This window comes from Calidris pugnax, unplaced genomic scaffold (genome assembly GCF_001431845.1).
Source record: "Calidris pugnax isolate Ruff unplaced genomic scaffold, ASM143184v1 scaffold27, whole genome shotgun sequence".
Taxonomy (NCBI): Eukaryota; Metazoa; Chordata; class Aves; order Charadriiformes; family Scolopacidae; genus Calidris; species Calidris pugnax.
The window spans coordinates 19,586,273-19,605,020 of record NW_015090893.1 but is presented as its reverse complement, the minus strand read 5'-3'; the positions used below and the strand labels follow the sequence as shown (position 1 = coordinate 19,605,020).

The 18,748-nt window shown below is 44.8% G+C and overlaps 1 protein-coding gene across 5 annotated transcripts in view; it reads right to left on the bottom strand.

Annotated features, from left to right (window-relative positions):
• The window catches only part of TCERG1 (transcription elongation regulator 1), a 31,107-nt gene extending 12,454 nt beyond the window's left edge, over window positions 1-18,653 (bottom strand). Inside the window, exons 1-13 of one of the 5 annotated variants that reach the window (XM_014948053.1) lie at window positions 18,541-18,653; window positions 17,787-18,012; window positions 14,427-14,579; window positions 13,965-14,220; window positions 10,994-11,236; window positions 7,128-7,190; window positions 5,617-5,817; window positions 4,263-4,378; window positions 3,766-3,854; window positions 2,983-3,143; window positions 2,151-2,217; window positions 959-1,094; window positions 298-387 (exon numbers count right to left, since the gene is read on the bottom strand). In XM_014948053.1, coding sequence (XP_014803539.1) covers window positions 298-387; window positions 959-1,094; window positions 2,151-2,217; window positions 2,983-3,143; window positions 3,766-3,854; window positions 4,263-4,378; window positions 5,617-5,817; window positions 7,128-7,190; window positions 10,994-11,236; window positions 13,965-14,220; window positions 14,427-14,579; window positions 17,787-18,011 — 1,800 coding nt within the window. In that variant the 5' untranslated portion in view covers window position 18,012; window positions 18,541-18,653. Of the gene's footprint in view, window positions 1-297; window positions 388-958; window positions 1,095-2,150; window positions 2,218-2,982; window positions 3,144-3,765; window positions 3,855-4,262; window positions 4,379-5,616; window positions 5,818-7,127; window positions 7,191-10,993; window positions 11,237-13,964; window positions 14,221-14,426; window positions 14,580-17,786; window positions 18,013-18,540 lie in introns of those variants that run through there. The other 4 variants (XM_014948055.1, XM_014948056.1, XM_014948054.1 and 1 more) reach the window with 4 other exon arrangements.
• Window positions 18,654-18,748: the final 95 nt, after the last annotated feature.

Here is an 18,748-nt window from a genome sequence, read left to right as displayed (position 1 = left end):
ACCAATCTTTTGAAGAGATACTGATGATTCTCACCATTTCATTCAGGTGTTGTGAGCTCTCTCAATGCGCGCAACTTTCACTGTGTTAAAATATTAGATCTTCCAACCACAGGAAAAATAAAAACTATCAACTCACTTCTGTTCTTGCTGCTGTTTCCAGACAAACCCTAATCATAACAAAATCCCTTCCAACACTGATTAGTCTGGAAGGTGAGCAGGAGCGAAAATGGGACTGAGAATTTAGACAAAGCCCGAAGTAGCTGCATCTTGATGGGGAGTGAATTCGACTTCTTTTACCTGTTTTCTTTCTTTTGGGTTGAGAAGCAAGTAACGAGGATCAAAAACTATCTTGTGTAGCTCTTTCTCCCACGTTGAAAAAGCAGAGACCTTTAATTAAAAGAGTCAGATTTTAACCAATGGTTAAGTTTCCTCCGATATACAGACGTCTTGCAGTTTTGCTTGAAAACTACAGGACATCTGATGAAAAGAGGGAAACAAACTCATCTTGATGTTTCCATCAGTACCAGACAATGGATGCTGCCACAGCCAGTGTGAACACTAACCCTCCCATTTAAGAGTAAGAGCATACAGACTGCAATGGAAATCACTGCTTTCCTCACGCAGGAACATTTCCAAAATCATTAAGGATGTGTGCAGTTTGTGTGTTCTATTTAATTTTCAACAGCAGTTTTCAATTGGGAAATTACTTAACTTGGAAAAAAGTTAAACCCACAAATGTCTTGATATTGTTTAATTTCAGTTACTTAGAAGTGAAAAATTTGCCATAATTGTGACATTCTTTGAAACGTGCAGTCTTGTACCAAATGCATCCATTAGTCAGAGCAAGGATGAGATTGTTTTCCTTCCACAAAGCACTGCAGGTTCTGAATTCCCCAAGGATTGAGACTCCGCCTGAATCCTCTCTCCCCTTCTGCCCACACACACACTGGTTTCTGACCCCTCTTTCTAGAAGCATGTCCTTGAACTGCTTCATCCGAGCCTCCAGCGGGACAATGGCTCTCTCCCGAGCGGCTTTAATTTCAGCTTCCATAGCAGCCTCCTTCTCCGAATCAATATCTTTGTTATCATCTTTCCTGAAAAAAAATTAAACAGAGGGTGTAAGTCGAGCAGTCACAGCCCAGCCCCGTCGGTGGAACTGAACTGCGCCGGGACAGAAGGGACGCAGGCGACGGCTCCGGAGGCACAGGCTGACAGCCCAGGGCAGCCCTTCGTGGGGCCCGGGACAGGAATGGTCCCAGGGACCACCGTATCCTCAGCAGCCCCAGGGCCAACAATGGCTCCAGCAAGTTCACACACTCTGGTCCCACCAGACAGGGAACAGACCTGACAGACCTGACATGAACTGCACTAATTCTCTCACCTCCTGCGCAAGACCACGAGGCCCTGTGAACAGACTACGCTACGGGAGTTAGCTCAGACTCACAACTCCCTGCAATCACTGCAGCAGAACGTGCTGTGACACCAGGGACATGTTCACCCACCCACCAAAGCGTTTCTGCAATAGCATCCTGTTTCCTGATTCATGTTTTCTAAGAGGAAATGTGCGTTGTCCCAAACGAACTCAAAGCCCTTGTTGCTAACAGCTTTATGACCATCCCTAAGACTACACAAATAACAAATAAAATGGTAAAACTACTTTTAAAACAGTGCATGTAAGTAATTCAGAGTGAAGTGACATGTGCCGCTTCCAAAAGGCAAAACAGACCAAAAGACCAAAATGAAAAGGTTAAACCTTTCAGAGTGAAAAAAGAGAAATCACTGTGAAAATCTAGATGGCTGGATTTTTTAGCAACAAAATCTAGTGTTCACAAACAAACAAGCCAGATAAACAAGCAAGAGAAGCAAATTATTTAAGATAAAATGCACTCATATCCCTTGGATTCACCAACTTGTGCCATTTATTCCATGATTTCCAAAGGAGATGCTATTTCTTCTAGACATGAGTTACAGCCATCTCAGAGAAATAGCAAATACTGGAGCTGTTAAATAGCAGAAAGCTGCTGATTGTGTTCCCAAGTCCTATCCATGACTGTTCTGCTCTGCTGAATACACCAGGATATACACTGCTCAGACAGAAAACTGTTTTTTTCATCTACACAGACCATTTCATATTGAAAAAGCAAACTTACTTGCGCTTTTTAATTTTAATAGGCTCATCCTCATTTGCTTCCTCTGTAGATTCATGCTCTTCTCTGACTGTAAGAGAATTCAATAATACTTTAAGGTTTATGTTTATGACAATTTTCTAATTTAGAAATGAAAACCAGGACAGTGGAAGACACACGGTTCTCAGTTGCTTTCAGAATAACACCACTGGCATTTGGTGGTAGGACTACGGACTTGTCACCAACTCTGGATCTAAAATGACAAACACTGACCTCTTATTTCCATGGAGAAAACCTCAGGCTAAACAGCCTAATGGAGCACACGTGGATCTCCCCATTTCCTACTTGCACTGTACTCTGCTCCAACCACCGACCGTCCTCCCGGCAGCATTTGCCAGAGCCATCCCAAAACAGCCCTCACCCCAGCAGCGCCTGAACGCGCTCCGCTCCGGGCAGCTGCTGGCAGAACTGTGTTCCCCTTGATGTTCTCTACGTTAAATCCTCTTTCGGGAGAGCCCATTCCTACATCATAATTAATCTTTTCTGGCCCCCAAATTCCTCGTGCTTACAAAACAAAGACAGTCCCTTTTTTAAGTCAGTAAAAACTGTGGGGATTTTTTCAGCCCATTGGCATTTTGAAAAAAAAATACCCTTCTTAGTATCTATTTTTTTCAACAGACTTTTTTTTCCCTAAATACTCTGTAAATCTGTATTTCCACCAGCCTTCTTAAATTCCAAAGATATATACATTTTTCAACATGTCCTTATGTTTCTCTCACTTATTGAAATTTTACTGGTTTTGGAAATCAACACAAAATAAGCAATAAATTATAATCAACAATAAGTTTCCTCTTACTAAGTTTTTTTCCTTCTTCCATTCCTTTTTTGTGAGGAGGTTCTTGAATAATTTTGTCCACGTCAGCCCTTCCAATGAGGTCATCTGGTCGGTCCCACATGGACAGGCGGGTGGTGGGGTTGTAGAAGAACACACGCTCGTCCCCCGTCCACACCACACACCTGCAAGTGAGAGACAGACGGGAAACCTTGGATTATCTTTGTCCTTATCCATTCTCTAACCTGTTACCACACACAGGGAACGACGCCAGTGCCGCAGTCGTAGACAGACACCATAGAGTGACACTGCACAACCACCAGACACCCCTACTGTCCAGCTGGGACACTCAACTATTGCTTTTCTCTGCCAGCAGATTTGAAATTTTTTATTTTAAAATTGCTTTTTACCAGGAGCTGCAGTATATTCAGCTCTTCTCTAGAAAAACGTTTCAGACAGCTGCATCAGATTCTGGGATAAAACATACCTCATCTCTTCCACGCCCCACAAAACAGGAGAAAAAGCAATGATTTTGCCAGAATTTTGTAGATGGTGGGATGAAAGAACCGCAGAGAAAATTTGAAGGGAGACAGTTCTAAATATCAAATGCTAATAAAAGAACATCTATGGCTAAGCTCCAAAAATTAAAACAATATCCCTTTCCCACAGGTAAGGTTTTTCCCTTGGTGACCCAAACACACGGGGATGATGCACATACACCACAGCATGAGTCAGTTGAGACTGCAGCACCAACAACAGGCTCGTTCCAGCCCCGCAGCAGCAGCCGCGGGACAAAGCGCTACCTACCACGGGGTGCCTGGGATAGGGGTGGTGGCAACTGGCTTGGCCTTCTGGGCTGCCTTCTCCTCCTCAGTCAGCTCCTCCTCTTTCGGCTCCTCGGGGGAAAAGCAAGGTACAGGATTCACTCAATACAGAGAACTAATTATTTATTATGAAGTAACTAACTTGTTATAAACAAGCAGATGTATTTTGAAACAATGCTAACACACAGCCCAACTGCACTTCATCCCTGCTAACTTTTTTCCATGTTCTTACTAATTTTTTAACTCACATACTCTGTATTTTTCTTTTAAATGTTCTTTTCTCCTTATGTAAAAAAAAAAAAAAAAAAAGAATTTAAAAAACAAGCTCTGAGTCCAAAGAGGAGGGCTTTGAAAATCCCCCCAGAATGTCAGAACTGCTGTTACCAAGCCCGGCTCCCGCCAGTCCTGGCTGACAGCAGCCCCACGGGGAAGGCAGGGCCCAAAACACGACACTGAGTATTTGGTTGCAAGGGCTTTTACCTCCTTTATAAGTTCTTTTATAGGTTCTTCTTTCGGCTCCTCTTCTTCTGTCTCCATGGGCAAAGGCTCCTCTGAAGGTTCTTTAATTGGCTCTTTGATCTTCTCTTCCATTTTTTCTAAATAAAGACAGAACTTTCCTTAGTATTATTGAGAAACCATTATAGAACCACAACAAATTGGATTTTATCAGTACGATTTTCCAAGCACAAGCATAAAACAAAAGTTATTTTTAATGTGCTTTTTCCACTTGCTGTCCTTCTTGGGCTTTACAATGTCTGCTTATAAAGATGTGATTATCTCCAGCACCAAGATCTACTTGGGACTAGAAAACGAAATACTTTAAGGCAGCCTACTGTATTAAAAACCTAACTAATAGCTGAAACACCAATAAAAACATCAACCAACACTTGCAACCAGCTGTGCATTACTGAAGACAACTTTCAGACTTGAAATGCAAAAAAAAAAAAAAAAAAAAATCAAAGTCAGAGAAAATGCCCACAGAATCATCTAAGGATTGCACCCATTCTAAAATTATTATAAAATGTATAATCTTTACTCAGCAAAACTGAGTAAATATTTGCCATCTTAAATGTTTTCACCACAGTAAAAAGACTTATTATTTAAACCTGATTAGAAAGATGGGCATTAAGCTAGGTAACTATGTAAGTGTTCTGATCTATCTAAACAGATCTCTTGTAACTGAAAAATTTGACAGTAAAAGGAAGAACCGTTTGGGTCCAACAGGATTTTTTTTCCTTAAAGACTTTATCAACTGAAAAAAAAGCCACAGGATTTTTGCCCCTTCTTTCTTATTTATAATAAAAGAACAATTTCCCTTCAATATACCAACACCCACGGATATAATGTGAGTTCAAATAACCAGAAGTCACAGAATCTGACTCAGTGACGTGGACAGGGGGTGGTCATTTATTTTTTCCTCACATTCCACATCTGTCTATACACTTAGGTTTTGAAGATCTGATGTTTAGCATTTCAATGACCTTCATTCTTTCCTGGTTTACCGTCTTTAGGATAACTGAATTTCCCCTTGGTTTCTATCTTTCCACAATTGGGATCTTCTCAAACACCCGAGCAGTCCTTACTTTTTGGAGGAGCGGGAATGCGCCGTTACCCACGTGTCAGGGACTTGGAAGCGACTCTAGAGCCAAATACTCTCACAATATGGCAGGAAACAAAGAAACTAGAGCTGTCCAACTCAAATGGATACTTACAATCAGGATTTCAAGATATTCTTAAGGGAGATAAGGGATTGGAAACATTCCCATTTTCATTTTCAAACACAGCCATTCACGTTGCCTCACATACAGCTGTATGTAAAAAAAAAAGGAAGTACCTTTTTCTTTGAGTTCTTGGGGTTTTTCCCACGTGGACTCCAGAGTCCTGTTGTTGTAATAGTAGGTCTTCCCGTCGGCTGTTTTGTACTCGGTCCACTCGGAGACGGCGGCTGCTCCGGCCAAGGTGGCGGGGGAGGCCGCGATGGCCACCTGGGGGTGGATCATGGGCACGATGGGGGGGGCCATGCCCGGCAGCACGCCTGGACGAGGGGAAAGGCAGAGAAAAAGAGGAGAGAAAACAGTAAGTGACAATGAACCACCCCAGAACCAAACCCTAGCACTTCACTGACTTGATTTACAAATAACCAACCCAGATAAATAAATACAAAGACCGTTTTCAAAATTAAACTGGAAAGCAATGCCTTGTTCCTGGATTTCCCTCCTGTGTTTTACAGCCAGATCACAGTGCCCACGTCACCAGGCAAATTAGAGAGCTTCTCATTTTAATTAATGTGTAATTCTGCACAGCACAAAGCTTGTTAGTTTTCAGACATTTGCTTTAATACTTCAGAAAGTAAGTACTCTATTTACTAGAAAATCTTTATTGGATCTCTATAGCAAATAATTATTTTTGAAAAAGCTATTCCACTGTTTAATTATGCTATCATTTTAAGAGATATTGCTATTGTTCTTGGCAAAAAAACCAAACAACAGTGGCTTGAATTTGAGCCATATAATATAGAGCAGAACTCTGATAAATCTTAAATCCTGACTTAAAAAAAATGAACATTAATTCTGAGCCTTGGATAAAAACTAATGAGAATTTATTTATTTCAGCTTGTGTGACAATTTTGTTTAGTACTGCAGACCGATTGGAAAAAACATTTTATTCACATCCTAAAGCAAAATGGCAAGGAAATATCCAAAGATAAGAAAGCCAGAATATGACATTACCCTATTACTGCTCTAGTCATCCCAACAAAATGGATATATTGAATATGTTTTGAAATACCAGCCCTAGGAAAACAAATTGGATAGGGCTAGAACTATGAGATCATAATTTTGAGCCTTTAATGTTATATGAAAACATCTATCTTTTTAACTAATGGAAAAGCACACATTACACATTGCCGTAAAGTATTCTCAGTAAGTGACTTTTCTTAAATGCACAATTTGAAAAATGAAAATTTATACTAGGACACACATACACACACACCAACATGCCAGCACAGTCATGTCACTATACATGTGGAAGTAGGAAAAACAAAATTCCACGCACACAGAACTAGTAACTAAGAGGTATGGGCATGAAGAGAGTCACAGTTATTACACAACTCAATGGTTACAGAAAACTCTACTGGAGTTTTGGCATAAAATAAGCTAACGCTAACAGTTATTTGGGAAAGTTATTTCCTGGCCAAATACGATATTTGCATTTATACTGGTTTTGAAAAGAAAGTAGAGATATTCATTCATTTGGGGAAGCAAATAAATAAATAAAAGATAACACCAACATTCACTACCATGCCAACTTACAGACAAAACGAACTAGGATGGGTTTGAAAATTACCGGTCTTGGTGGTAGCGACTGTCTTTACATACGGGCAGCTGACTATTTGCATCATTGCTACACCTGCAAAAGGGACAAGCAAGCACGTTGGAAAGCTGCCATGGCACGTCAGCTACCACTGGGAGTCTGCCCACGGGTGCCCTGCGCCAATTGGGTGCCATTTCCAGCCGGGCAAGGGAAAGCCTCGGGCAAGAAAATGGGAATTGGTTTTTTTGCTCCAACATTTTATGCCAGATCAAAAATAAAACTAACTTTAAGCTGCAGCAACAGTTTCTGCCTACATTAAACCAGCTGTTTAGCAAATTTATGGGATGTTGTTAAAAAGAAAAAAAAAGAAAAAAAAAGGTATTTCAGTGAGACTCAGGGGTTTAAGTTCACTGAAGGGGGACTCTGCTCTCCTCATGGGAAGGACTGGGAAAACGCTCTACTGGTGGTGCTGGTCCCAGTGACAGCCCCCGCCGGGCCACGTCCCCCAGGGGAGCAGCAGAAGGTGAGACAGTGCTCTCTGCAGTGCTGTGTGCTGCTGGGCACAGCGAGCAGTGGGGAGGGCTGGGGCCAGACCTGAGCTGGCTGGACTAGCCAGGAGTGGGGGGGTGAGAGCCCAGTCCCACCCCCAGGGAAAGCTGGGGTTACTGGGGCACCAGGGAAAGGCTGGAGGCGGAAGGAGGGGGGGAAAGGAAATAAAAGCAAAGAAGCTGCAAGCAGAGGTACACAAAGCTGCACCAGGTCAGTGGCAGCAAACATTTTCTTTATTTTTCATTATCAAGAATGTCACAGGTTGAGAAACGCTCTAAAAGTGGCGTAAGCAGCCTCAAAAAGGCAGCATCATGCACCATTCCGCTCTCCAGATCGTTAAGAAACAAGCTGGCCACAAAGAGGGAAGCGTCTAATCCCCTTCAACTAGACACAAAATTCGGTAGGAAATTAGACAGGGGCAAGGGAGCACATTTCAAAAACCTTCATTTTAAGGTACAGAAGGAAACTAGAACTTCTCTCTCTGTTGGTCCAGTCTGGATGCTCAGAAACTTCCCCTTAAATGGTTTCTGTTCCATTTTCCTGAGGTGGAAATCCTCCAGCACAAAGTGAAATTAAACCCCTGTGTTTATAATCAAATAATCTCTATTTTTCCTTGTTAGACATCTAGTATGAAAAGCATACAAAAATACTGTCAATTTATTTAAAAAAATATTTGTGAGAAGACAGAATTGTAATATTCTTTAATAATAATTTTAATGAAAGGATCCAAAACTAGCTTTATAAAAAAAAGTATGAATTGAGACACAAGAACATTGACTCAAACAGCACTGAATGAAGTGTTTGTCTAAATTTGGTGTGGGGAGGGGGTGTGTGTCATGTTATGTACTTGAAAATGAATCTGAAAATTCGTTTTGTTAAGGAAGTTACAGCATGTCTTAAAACTGGGTCAGTATAAATAATGCCATCTGCGGGACAACTGAAACCAGAGATACTGCAGCGCAGATAAGACGTAGCAAATACCCCGCTGAGTCCTCTGCCAAGTTCGTTCTCAAACATACAACTGACTTTTAACGTATGAATTAAGAGAAAGCAGACTTACTTTTTAAGATCTGGATTATGAGATATCATTAATCAATTCTGCCACTGTTCCATCTTAATACAGAGGTTAACTCTGAACTCACAGCAGCACTGCCCTGTCCCTCGTGCCCAGCGCCAGAAGCCCCCGCTGCCTACGGGGAAACTCCCCAGCCTTTGAGACTCCACCTTCTACTGCCGGGAAGTCATTCTGACTTGTCTTTACTTTCTTGTTATTGTAGAGTACTTTAAAGGTTTCCTGTTCTTTTACAATGTTTATAAACCACTACAACCAAGTCAGGCCAGAATTAGCCAAAAGAAGTACACTGATTTTATTCTGTAATCCGGCAGAATGACAAACCAGACTCCTCAGGGGCAGCACACACATTACTGCTGGGTGTCCTTCCCACGTCTAGGGGTTCCCCCCAAAGGCTCATCTCATGGGAAGAAGAGGCCAGATCTAAGACTTGCTACCAGGAAAGTTCTGAAAAAAGCAAGTTTAACAAGGAGAAAAAAATCGAAGTTCTTGCCCTGTCCTTCCTTCTGCATTGCATTGCACTACTCTCAACGCTGACTGAGAGCTTATGAAGAATCCAGCCCAAGCACACCCAGCGCACCCACTTTCACTGGCACTTCTCTGCTGCTTTGACAGCTCACACCTGAACAGAGATGGTTGTATCCCCCAAGGTACACAAGGACCCTTCGCTCTGGGTTGATCCCTCGCTGGCAAGAGCGGAAATTGCAGCTGAGGACGTTCAGTTGACCAGCTTGAGGGCTGAACCCTTTTTATTGTTCTTCCAAACCTCAAAATACACAACATCAGAGCTCTCCCTCTGTCCTTTATCCATTTTTCATTCAGCCTTTTTCATTATCAAGAATGTCACAGGTTGAGAAACGCTCTAAAAGTGGCGTAACCAGCCTCAAAAAGGCAGCATCATGCACCATTCTGCTCTCCAGAGTGTTAAGAAACAAGCTGGCCACAAAGAGGGAAGCGTCTAAAAGCAATGAGCAAGCACTACACCGTGATTTCCTTTTCAAACAAGGTACAGATTACAGTAGCTTTGTCCAAGACTACCCTGCAAGCAGGGGAACTAAAAGCTGGTCCTCTCTTCCAGTCAGCACAACTAACACCCATTTTAACTACTTTGATGCCAATATCCTGTACCAAAGAAGTGTTATCAAGGATTACTTTGCACCCAACCAGTTTGATGGAAGGCAAAGGCCTCCCTTCACACGTCCTGGGTCGAGGGTTAAAAGGACAGCAGGAAAGAAGCCACCTCGCTCAGCCTCTACAAAGTGTTGAAAACTGTGAGCAAGCTGTTCAGAGCTACTGCTTTGTAATTCTTAATCAGAAACTAACTCATATCCGAGGTAACTGCACCCTCACACCTTCCTCTGCAGCAGAAACCCACCAGCTCTAGGTAGGTGTTTAGTGCCACCGCACACTGAGAACACGTGAACCTCTGGGACTAGGGGAGGAGATCAACCATGTCCACCAAACCACAACTGGGCCTTTCAGCAACCAGGGACCTTGGCAACCTCTCAGAGAACCTCTGCAGCAAACAGCACTCCAGTCCAACACTCCCCAGCCTCAAATTACTTCCGTAAGTATCTACCTATTCTATAAAACTTAAGAAAATACAATTTACCCAGGAACCAGCGGGCTAACACCAAATTTCTCTTCTCAATGGTTTTTACACCTAAAGCTTCTGTACAATACCCCAGCACCTCGAATGCCTTCAGTGTGGTCCTCACTTTAAACCTCAACCAAGAGAGCTGGAAACACCCCTCATTATTCAGGGGTAACGCATCTGAATGGTAGTTTTTCCTGCTTATACATATATTATTTTCTTTCAGCTATAATCCACGTCCTAATCAATATTTATGCACAAGACTTAAGGTCTAAATCAAGCAAGTAGAAATAAATTGTAGCAATATTGCAATTACTAAAATATAGTGCTACAATAGTCTGTCCAGCAGCTCACTTTTTTTTTAAAAATAGGGCGACAAGATAGCCATGTGCCGTGAGATTAAGAAGTGTTTAGTGCAATTCTTATATTTTCCCATCATCTAAAAGAAAAATGTTTACATGTTTAAATGCAGCTGTTTCTGGTATGTTTATCAAAGAACTAGAAGTCAAAAAAATTTCACGTTCTTTGTTAATTAAAAAGTCTGTCTGCTAACCCTGAATTCTTTCAAAAATACTCTGAGTGGAGAGGATTCAGGCAAGTTCCGTACACAGTGGACACATGAGTGCAAACAAATCGACAACATGGACATGTAGCGGACAAGACAGTTACAGTTTGCCAATTTACCTGGAAGTGGAATAGGCATGCCGGGAAGGGGGACACGGAATGGAGGTACCATTACTGGCGGAAAAGCAGGAATTGCCGCAGTTGGCTGAGGCACTGCGTGAGGAACGGCAGGAGGCAATGTCTGTGGGACTGCCTGGGGCACAGGCTGCACAGGCGGAGCAGAAGGAGCAGAGGTTGAGACACTGACTGATGGGGTGGCAACTGAAACACCCGAACTCGGGGTCTGGTCTTGTGTGGTAGGTGCTGATAAAAGAACACAAAGAACACCTTGTATCTTAGACACTACGATATATTTGCTGCAAACATACTGGCTCTCTGTTTCCCAGCAGACATCACAAAAGCAGATACGCTTAGATATAACCAGCAGGAAGACATTCTTGGACCAAAAAAACATTGCCTTCTCTGTAACGTTAAATATTCACAAAGAAAGTCAATTTCAGAATTTACTTTGTCCCATCCTTTTCACCTGACAAGTCTCCACAGCAGTGGTAACCGTGTACCGAAGGGCACATACAATATACAGCCTCTGTATCCCTGGTCAGGAAAACAGAAAGGGAATGTACAGAATTTCAAATGGAGAAAGGTTGTTGTTATGTTAAATGAAGACAGGTTCTGCTTTTCAGCAGTAACAGCAGCAGTGTGGGCATGACAACTCTCTGGCTAAAACTGTGATTATTAAGCTGGCACCCAAGAATGCAAAAATGTCATTAAAAAATGTATAAATAAGCAAGGAAGAGGGAAGTACTTTTGTTTAGAAGTTGCAAGAACTTTCTTGGTCTTCAGTGCCTCCCAGTGGGAAAATCCTCTCCTAGCATTCACCTGCAGAATCCTTGTGGCAGGACTGAGACCAGCACTTCACTGAGAGCCAACAGTGCTGCACACCAAAGCTGGCAAATGGGAACGATTAAACTCATCAACCAGCCTTGCACATTTACACTCTGCCATTTGGTGGAGGGGAGGAGAAACTGCTGCAAAAATGAACTAATTTATGCTGCACACCAAAGCTGGCAAATGGGAACGATTAAACTCATCAACCAGCCTTGCACATTTACACTCTGCCATTTGGTGGAGGGGAGGACAAACCGTTGCAAAAATGAACTAATTTTAAAAAATAATAAAAAAAACCCCAACAAAAAAAGAAACCACACCAATTTATGACCATAGTCTATATGGGCATACTGTGCATTTTCAGTATTTAACAACTACCAGCAGCATTTCCAATAGCATACCAGTATTAGCATATTTAAATAAAGATTTTTGATTATTAACCGTTGTAAAGTGTTTCAGAAAGGGTGAAAGCTCCAAGCACTGCCTAACGTTTAGGGAAACAGAGCAGACAGACAGTATGCGACCTGTTTAAAGCCTCAGTCAAATCAGTACCAGACAAGAATGAAGCTCAGCCAGAAGTCCCAGGTCTTTTACAGGCCAAGTCTGAGAGTTATAAAACTATTTCAACCGATAAAATTTTATCACCTAGGCACAGACACCAACAGTAACAGTTCTTGAAAGCAAAGACACAGTTTAGCAGGTAGAACAGGCAGAAGTGGGACGGACTCTCAGTGCTGGATATTAGGAAATGATGTGTCAGAGGAGGTGCAGAAAGCACTATTCCAAGAGCAGGATCAGTTCTGGAAAGCCTGGCGTCAGGCCAGGAGCTAACATTCACCTCCTACCGACTCCTGTTACTCAGCAAAATGCTTACAGCAGACCAGATTTCAACAAAGCAGCTGAACGCAGCACTGTTACCTCTCAAATGAAACAGAAGCCCTAAAATGCTTTGAGCAATACAAATTATTTGCTACTCCAATGACCTGTCCTCCCTCTGGTGTTAACTGAAAGCATAATTTGAGGGTTACCCAAATTTGCCTCCCTTCCACAGACAGATGTCTCAGGTCTGGGTTAAATGGTGAGCTCAGCTTGGCTTGTCTCCCCTGCTGCAGGAGGAGGACAGGGTAATGGCAGGGGGTGTCGCTGTACCCTGGGGCTGGGGTGAGACCCGCTGTGCGGCGGCTCCTCTTTGGCCTGACTCAGAGTGCGTGTCCCTGCCAGCGCAGCGACGACCATCGAGACTGTCCAACAAGAGGATTCCTCATCAGCAGAAACGCTGCGCTCTCCTGCTCGAGGACAGGGGCAGGAACCCAGCTGCTCCTGCACAAGCCTTCCTTCCCTCATGCTGGGGCCTCACTGCCCATTCACTGGTGACACACTCGCATGCCAATAGCACAGAAGTTACATCTCTCTATAGATGCACCAGAGGCACTTCCTTAGCATCGATATGCCAAAGCATGCTATAAATCATACTATTTATTTTCTTGAAGTTCCCTCCAGGGGCACACCCTTCAAAGCAAAGGCTCAGCCCATGGCAACAGCAGGAACCCTCATACTGTTGTTTGAATAACGGCTCTAAGGACTTTCCTTCTCCTCTCTTGTGCAACTCCAGCAAATGGGAATTTACAAGGCTCAGTCAGAGGAATGATGCTAACAGAAGTAATATACCAGGAGCAGCTCTAGTCTGCGATCAAGTTCTGGGCAGCCCAGGAGCAGCTCTCGCAGATCCAGGCTCTTGGAGCAACAGATGCCACTTTGGAAGCAAAGAGGAAACAGCTACAACTCCTACCTCAGATTCACTTCCCTTGTGAGATACTTTTAAACACAATTTAGCTTTATCTATAGTCAAAAGGAAATGGATGCGCAATAGCTTTGAGATGATGTGATAACAGCAGAAGAAAAATACACAAAGACCTAAAGAACAAGGGCTGCACATTGACCAAGTGTGACTCTCCTCAAGTAGCTCATTCAGAGCCGGGGGAAGGTCTGCATGCAAGGTTCTTCTGGACTAAATACTGCACTTTAAACCAATACTCCGCTCTATGCTTAAACAACTTCCTCCTGGATACCAAGTGTTTGCTGCAGTAACTCCCCAGAGCACCCCCCTGCCAGGGCAGAGCTGGAGGAAAGCTGTGGTACTCACTGGAGATGGTCTGTGAGCCCGAGGTGGCTGTGGTTGTGGTGGAGGTGGTGGAGGACTGAGTGCTGGAGGAGGTGGACGGGGAGGCTGCAGACGCAGGGCTGCTGGTGGTGGGGGTGGAGGCACCGACCGCCTGTGCCTGGGCCTGTGCCTGTGCCTGCGCCGCCAGCATCGGCGTCAGCTCCGACTGCTGGATCACCTTCACCCCGTCCGGCTTGGTCCACGCCGACTCACGCGTGCGCGCGTTGTAGAAATAGACCTACAATTTCAGAATGTCACTGTCAAACAACTGCTTATCTGGAGGAGGAGCACTTACAGACGCTCCAGTTCCTCCTGGTTTAAAAATAATTAATAACAGGACAGACCAGAGCATAGGGTTGTACCACCATGCCAGCCTGTGTATGACAACACACTCACAACAGCAGCAAACACCCATCACTGCACTGTTTCTGGTACCCAGCTCACCTTGCCATCTGGAGTTTTGTTTTCTACCCATATCTCCTCAGCTGGGGGCATCGCTGGCGTTCCGGGGGCAGTGACGGGCGGCATTCCTGGAGGGAACATCATACCAGGAGGTGGCGGCATGCTACCCATGGGAGGAGGCATAAATGGTGGTCTCTAAAGGCATATAATAACAATAACAATGATGATAGTAATAATAATAATATTACAATTTCAAGCAGAGTTTTCCTTTATTAGAACACCAGACAGTACAACTACAGCAGGGTTAACTCTATCCATCCTGAGAGCTTCGTTAACAGCCCAGCACTCCCAGCTCAGGGACAGTGGCTGCAGTCAGCCCATCGCTGCTGAGACACTCACAGGAATGCAAAGCATCAGAAAACAAGTGGCATGACAAGAAGTTGGGTTAAAGAAAACTCCTTTCCTGAAAAAGCAAAAATATCCCAATGCAATAACTGTTCCTGAATAACAGCCACTCAGCCATCCCCAGCTGCGAATCACATACACCCCTGAACAGTTACACAACGACCTCCCCAGGGAAGAAATATTATAAAAAGGTTACAAGCATCCAATTTACTGCCTGCTTTCTAACTCCAGGCACACTAAGGTCTTTTACTCTACTTGTTTATTTGGACTGCTCTGAAATTTCCTGTGCATAACATCTGTAGCGAACACTTCCCTATAAAAAGACAGTCAACAAAACCCTCAAAGTTCTTATCTTATTCTGCATACACCTACAGCTGACCTCATTGCCTCCATCACCCAGTTCTACCAAACTTGTTGTGCAAAAGAGCTCCTCTTCACAAAAGCAACACCGAAAGAGCTCTTGGTGAAACCCTTCCAGCTCCACACTCACAACCTGAGAGTGAGAGGAGAGAGGCAGGCAGCCGGGCTCTGCGAAACCAGGATGTGTGCGGGAAATCCAGTGTCAGAAACAACAAAAAAGCCATTAAGGTAATTACAGCCTTTCTTTCCTTCCTTATTTCTTCTCCACAGCTCCTCCACCTGGCCACGAGATAATCTTTCTCTTTACCGCTCTACAATCTGTAAGAGGAATCCAGCAGAGCTCACTTTTGCCTGCTGTTGCTGCTTTCCAGAAAAAATAAAAAATACAAAATAATGGGGTGTTGAGTGTTGGAGGGCTGTCCTGGGAGCGAGGGGGGGAAGCCAGGGTCCAGAATGCCCTTCAGCTCCACTCCATGCACACCCTCTCCTCCATTTCTACCACAGAACCTTTCAACATCACGTCCCACCTGCACCAGAAGCGGGTGAGGAGCTGGAAACCAAACATTGGGTGCAAAGCAGAGCACGGACAATCCAGACACGCCTGCTGCATGGACTCCCCTTATGGGAAGGAGCTGGAGAAGACAAGCATGGCGTGATAAAAGAACTGTGATGTCCCAGCTGAGAGCTGAGGCACACTCAGAATAAATGCCACAAATGCAGAAGAGCAGCAGCCAGGCTTGGGAATTCCATTCACTCTGCCTGAGCCTTGAAAGGGCATGAAGGCAGCAGGGTCCTGTTCCCCCCGCTCAGTCCGAGTCCCACCGCACGCTCCGACACTCTTCACTGCTTCACAGCTTCCAACCTTGTGCCCGGGCACGTGGATATTAACACCAAAATGGGATCATAAAGCACCAGAACAAAGGTGCAGTAGGTGGAACTAGTCCTAAATAAACTGCAGCCAAGCATGAAAACACCCCTTAGAACGAGGCCCTTGGGACTGAATGGCAGGAAAAGATGACATTCCCTGAGGTGACTTTACACCCCTCAAACGTGCTGATTCAGTCTTCAATTCCACGGGAGTTGTCCAGGGGAGAAGGTTTCAAGGGAATGATCAGCTCCTGTGCACCTTGCTGAGCAGCACCAGCTCTAACAACATGCTTCATGTTCAAGAACATGGAGGGAAAACTGCTTTGGGAAACACACGCTGCTTTCTTCCTAAACTCTTGTGCTCGGGGTGACGACAGCGCACAAACTAACAGTAATTGTCATTTAATTTTATTTCAGATGATGTCCAGCTTAAGTCCTTGTTCCTGCGCTCGCTGCTTCTTTACTTCCTTCAATCCCACCCCATTCCGTTCCTCCCAAGCTCCCTGCAGAGCGACTGTCCAACCTGCTAAGGATCAGGGGGAAACAGCTCCTACAGCCCCGTTGCCAAAGGATGTATACAAAGCAGGGCCTAAAATCCCACGGAATAACCCACGTCAGCACGTTCTCCTTCCGTTGTGCCCACATCCCTACATTTTAAAATCAATTTCACAGCACTAAGGTTTTCACTATTCTATTCTAATTAGTGGATTTAAGCCATTATTTATAAACCACAGAGTACTATTCACCTCCTTACAGGCCTGCCCACAGTCCCACAGAGAAATTACCCTGCCCTAATAGCACCATACTCCTACAACACTGTTAAAACAACATATTTCTTATTCCCAAAGGCGCTGTACATGTCAAACTGTCAGAGTCTCTGACAAGAAGCAAAAGAACATAAACATCCATCACCATGAAACACAGGCAGGGATCTACCTTACTGGAGCCCAGCAGGCTCACACTATCCCCACAGGTGCCAGAAATGCTGTAAACTTTTTAAAAAACAAAACACAACAACAATAAACATAAGATAAAGAGCATCCTTCCTCTGCCAAGAGTAAACTTATGTCAGCACCAGGGCCACCTGCGGCTGCTCCAGTCAAATACTGAGACTCTCTTGGTCGTTTTTCAAATGTTAAGTTTTCCTTTGTTCGAGTGTTGACAGTTTCTGGTGCGTTACACAGGATGCACCTTCCTGAACTCAGCGCCGAAACAAAACACACCTCCCCACTGATTACACACCCGCTTCTCAGATTTGCTACCTGCCCACCTGCCCAGTCCCGTGGGGATCAGTAATAACAAACTCCAGCAGCGCCGGCAGGTGTGGCTCCTGTTGGAACCCACGTGGAATTGAGCTGTGCCCTCCCTGCTGGTCATGTGTCCATCGTGGCCTCGCTGAGCGGATACAGGCAGAGCCGAGACAACCCCCGAGGCTGGTGTGTGCCTCACACATCTGCTCTGAGGCCTTCAGACACCCCAGCACAGCCGAATGCTGCTCTCTGTACTGCCATGGGGCACCAACAGAGTCAGCTTTTAGCAAAGACCATTGGTGAGTGCATCCTGACCCTGTAATTGGTTCATTTAGAATGGCCTCAAGGAGCTAAACAGAAGTTGCATCTACATACCACAGGATGCATTAGGTTTACAATACCATGCATGAGCATTATGCTTTCGGCATGCCCTGCTATTTTTTCCATCCACATGGGAAAACAAACAAGAAAAAACCCTAAATCCCAACTCAAAAAACCAAGAGAATCTCCCATTCTTTACCTGTAAATGCGGAGGCCCCATGGGAGGAGGAATCCCTCCTGGAGGTGGCATGGGAGGCATGTTTGGATCAAATGGAGGTCGTCCGAAAGGGGGCCGAGGAGGCGGAGGAGGACCCCGCATCATGCCGAAGGGTGGTGGTGGCCGCATGAGAGGCGGGGGGCCCCGCATGACCGCGTTGGGTGGGGGAGCTGGGCCACGGAACCGCAGTGCTTGCTGCTGGGCCATTCTGTGGACAAGGCCAGAGGGAAACAAAGTTCATTTTGTTTGCTGCTTGGCTGTAGCAAAATCAAGTCTTACAATACACACGGAAAAACTCTAGTAAAAATCAAATGGTGTGGAAAAAACGTTAAGCGTGCAACTACTTCAACAGTTTCTTCCCCTTTGCAACTCCTTAGCCCTCAATCGTTAATTTTTACTCATGGAAATTGTGGTGGTTTGGCAGAAACAGGTAACCCGCAGCGGGGATGAAGGTGGACAGGCATGGCAGCCCACACTCAGATCTGCCAAAGCTCCTTCAACACGACCTGCAGCTCTGATCCCTGACTGCATGGACACCCCTGGCTTCTCCAGCGACGGCTGTCAATCGTGCCAAGGGTGTTACTTCTGTGGCAAGAGTGCCCGCCAGGAGCACCTACACCCCTCGCACTGTGACCCACAGCAGGGTCTGGACTCTGCATCGCGCCGAACCCGCTGTGCCCCCCAGCCCTCTGCGCGGGGAGCCTTCTAAACGGATATATAGAGAAAAAACGTTCACCTTTGGAACCAACAAACGCTCTTCTGCTGCTCTCAGGAAAACAATTTTGCCCACCATTTAGTGCCCGTGCAATACCAATGCTGGCATGATGGCTCAAAATTGAAAAAAACAAAGGTTATGAGAAGGTGAACGGCAACACACCCGCGGCTCGGCGCCCGCTCGCGGGGCAGCCCCTGCTCCGATCACCGCCCGCCAGCGGCTCCCAGGG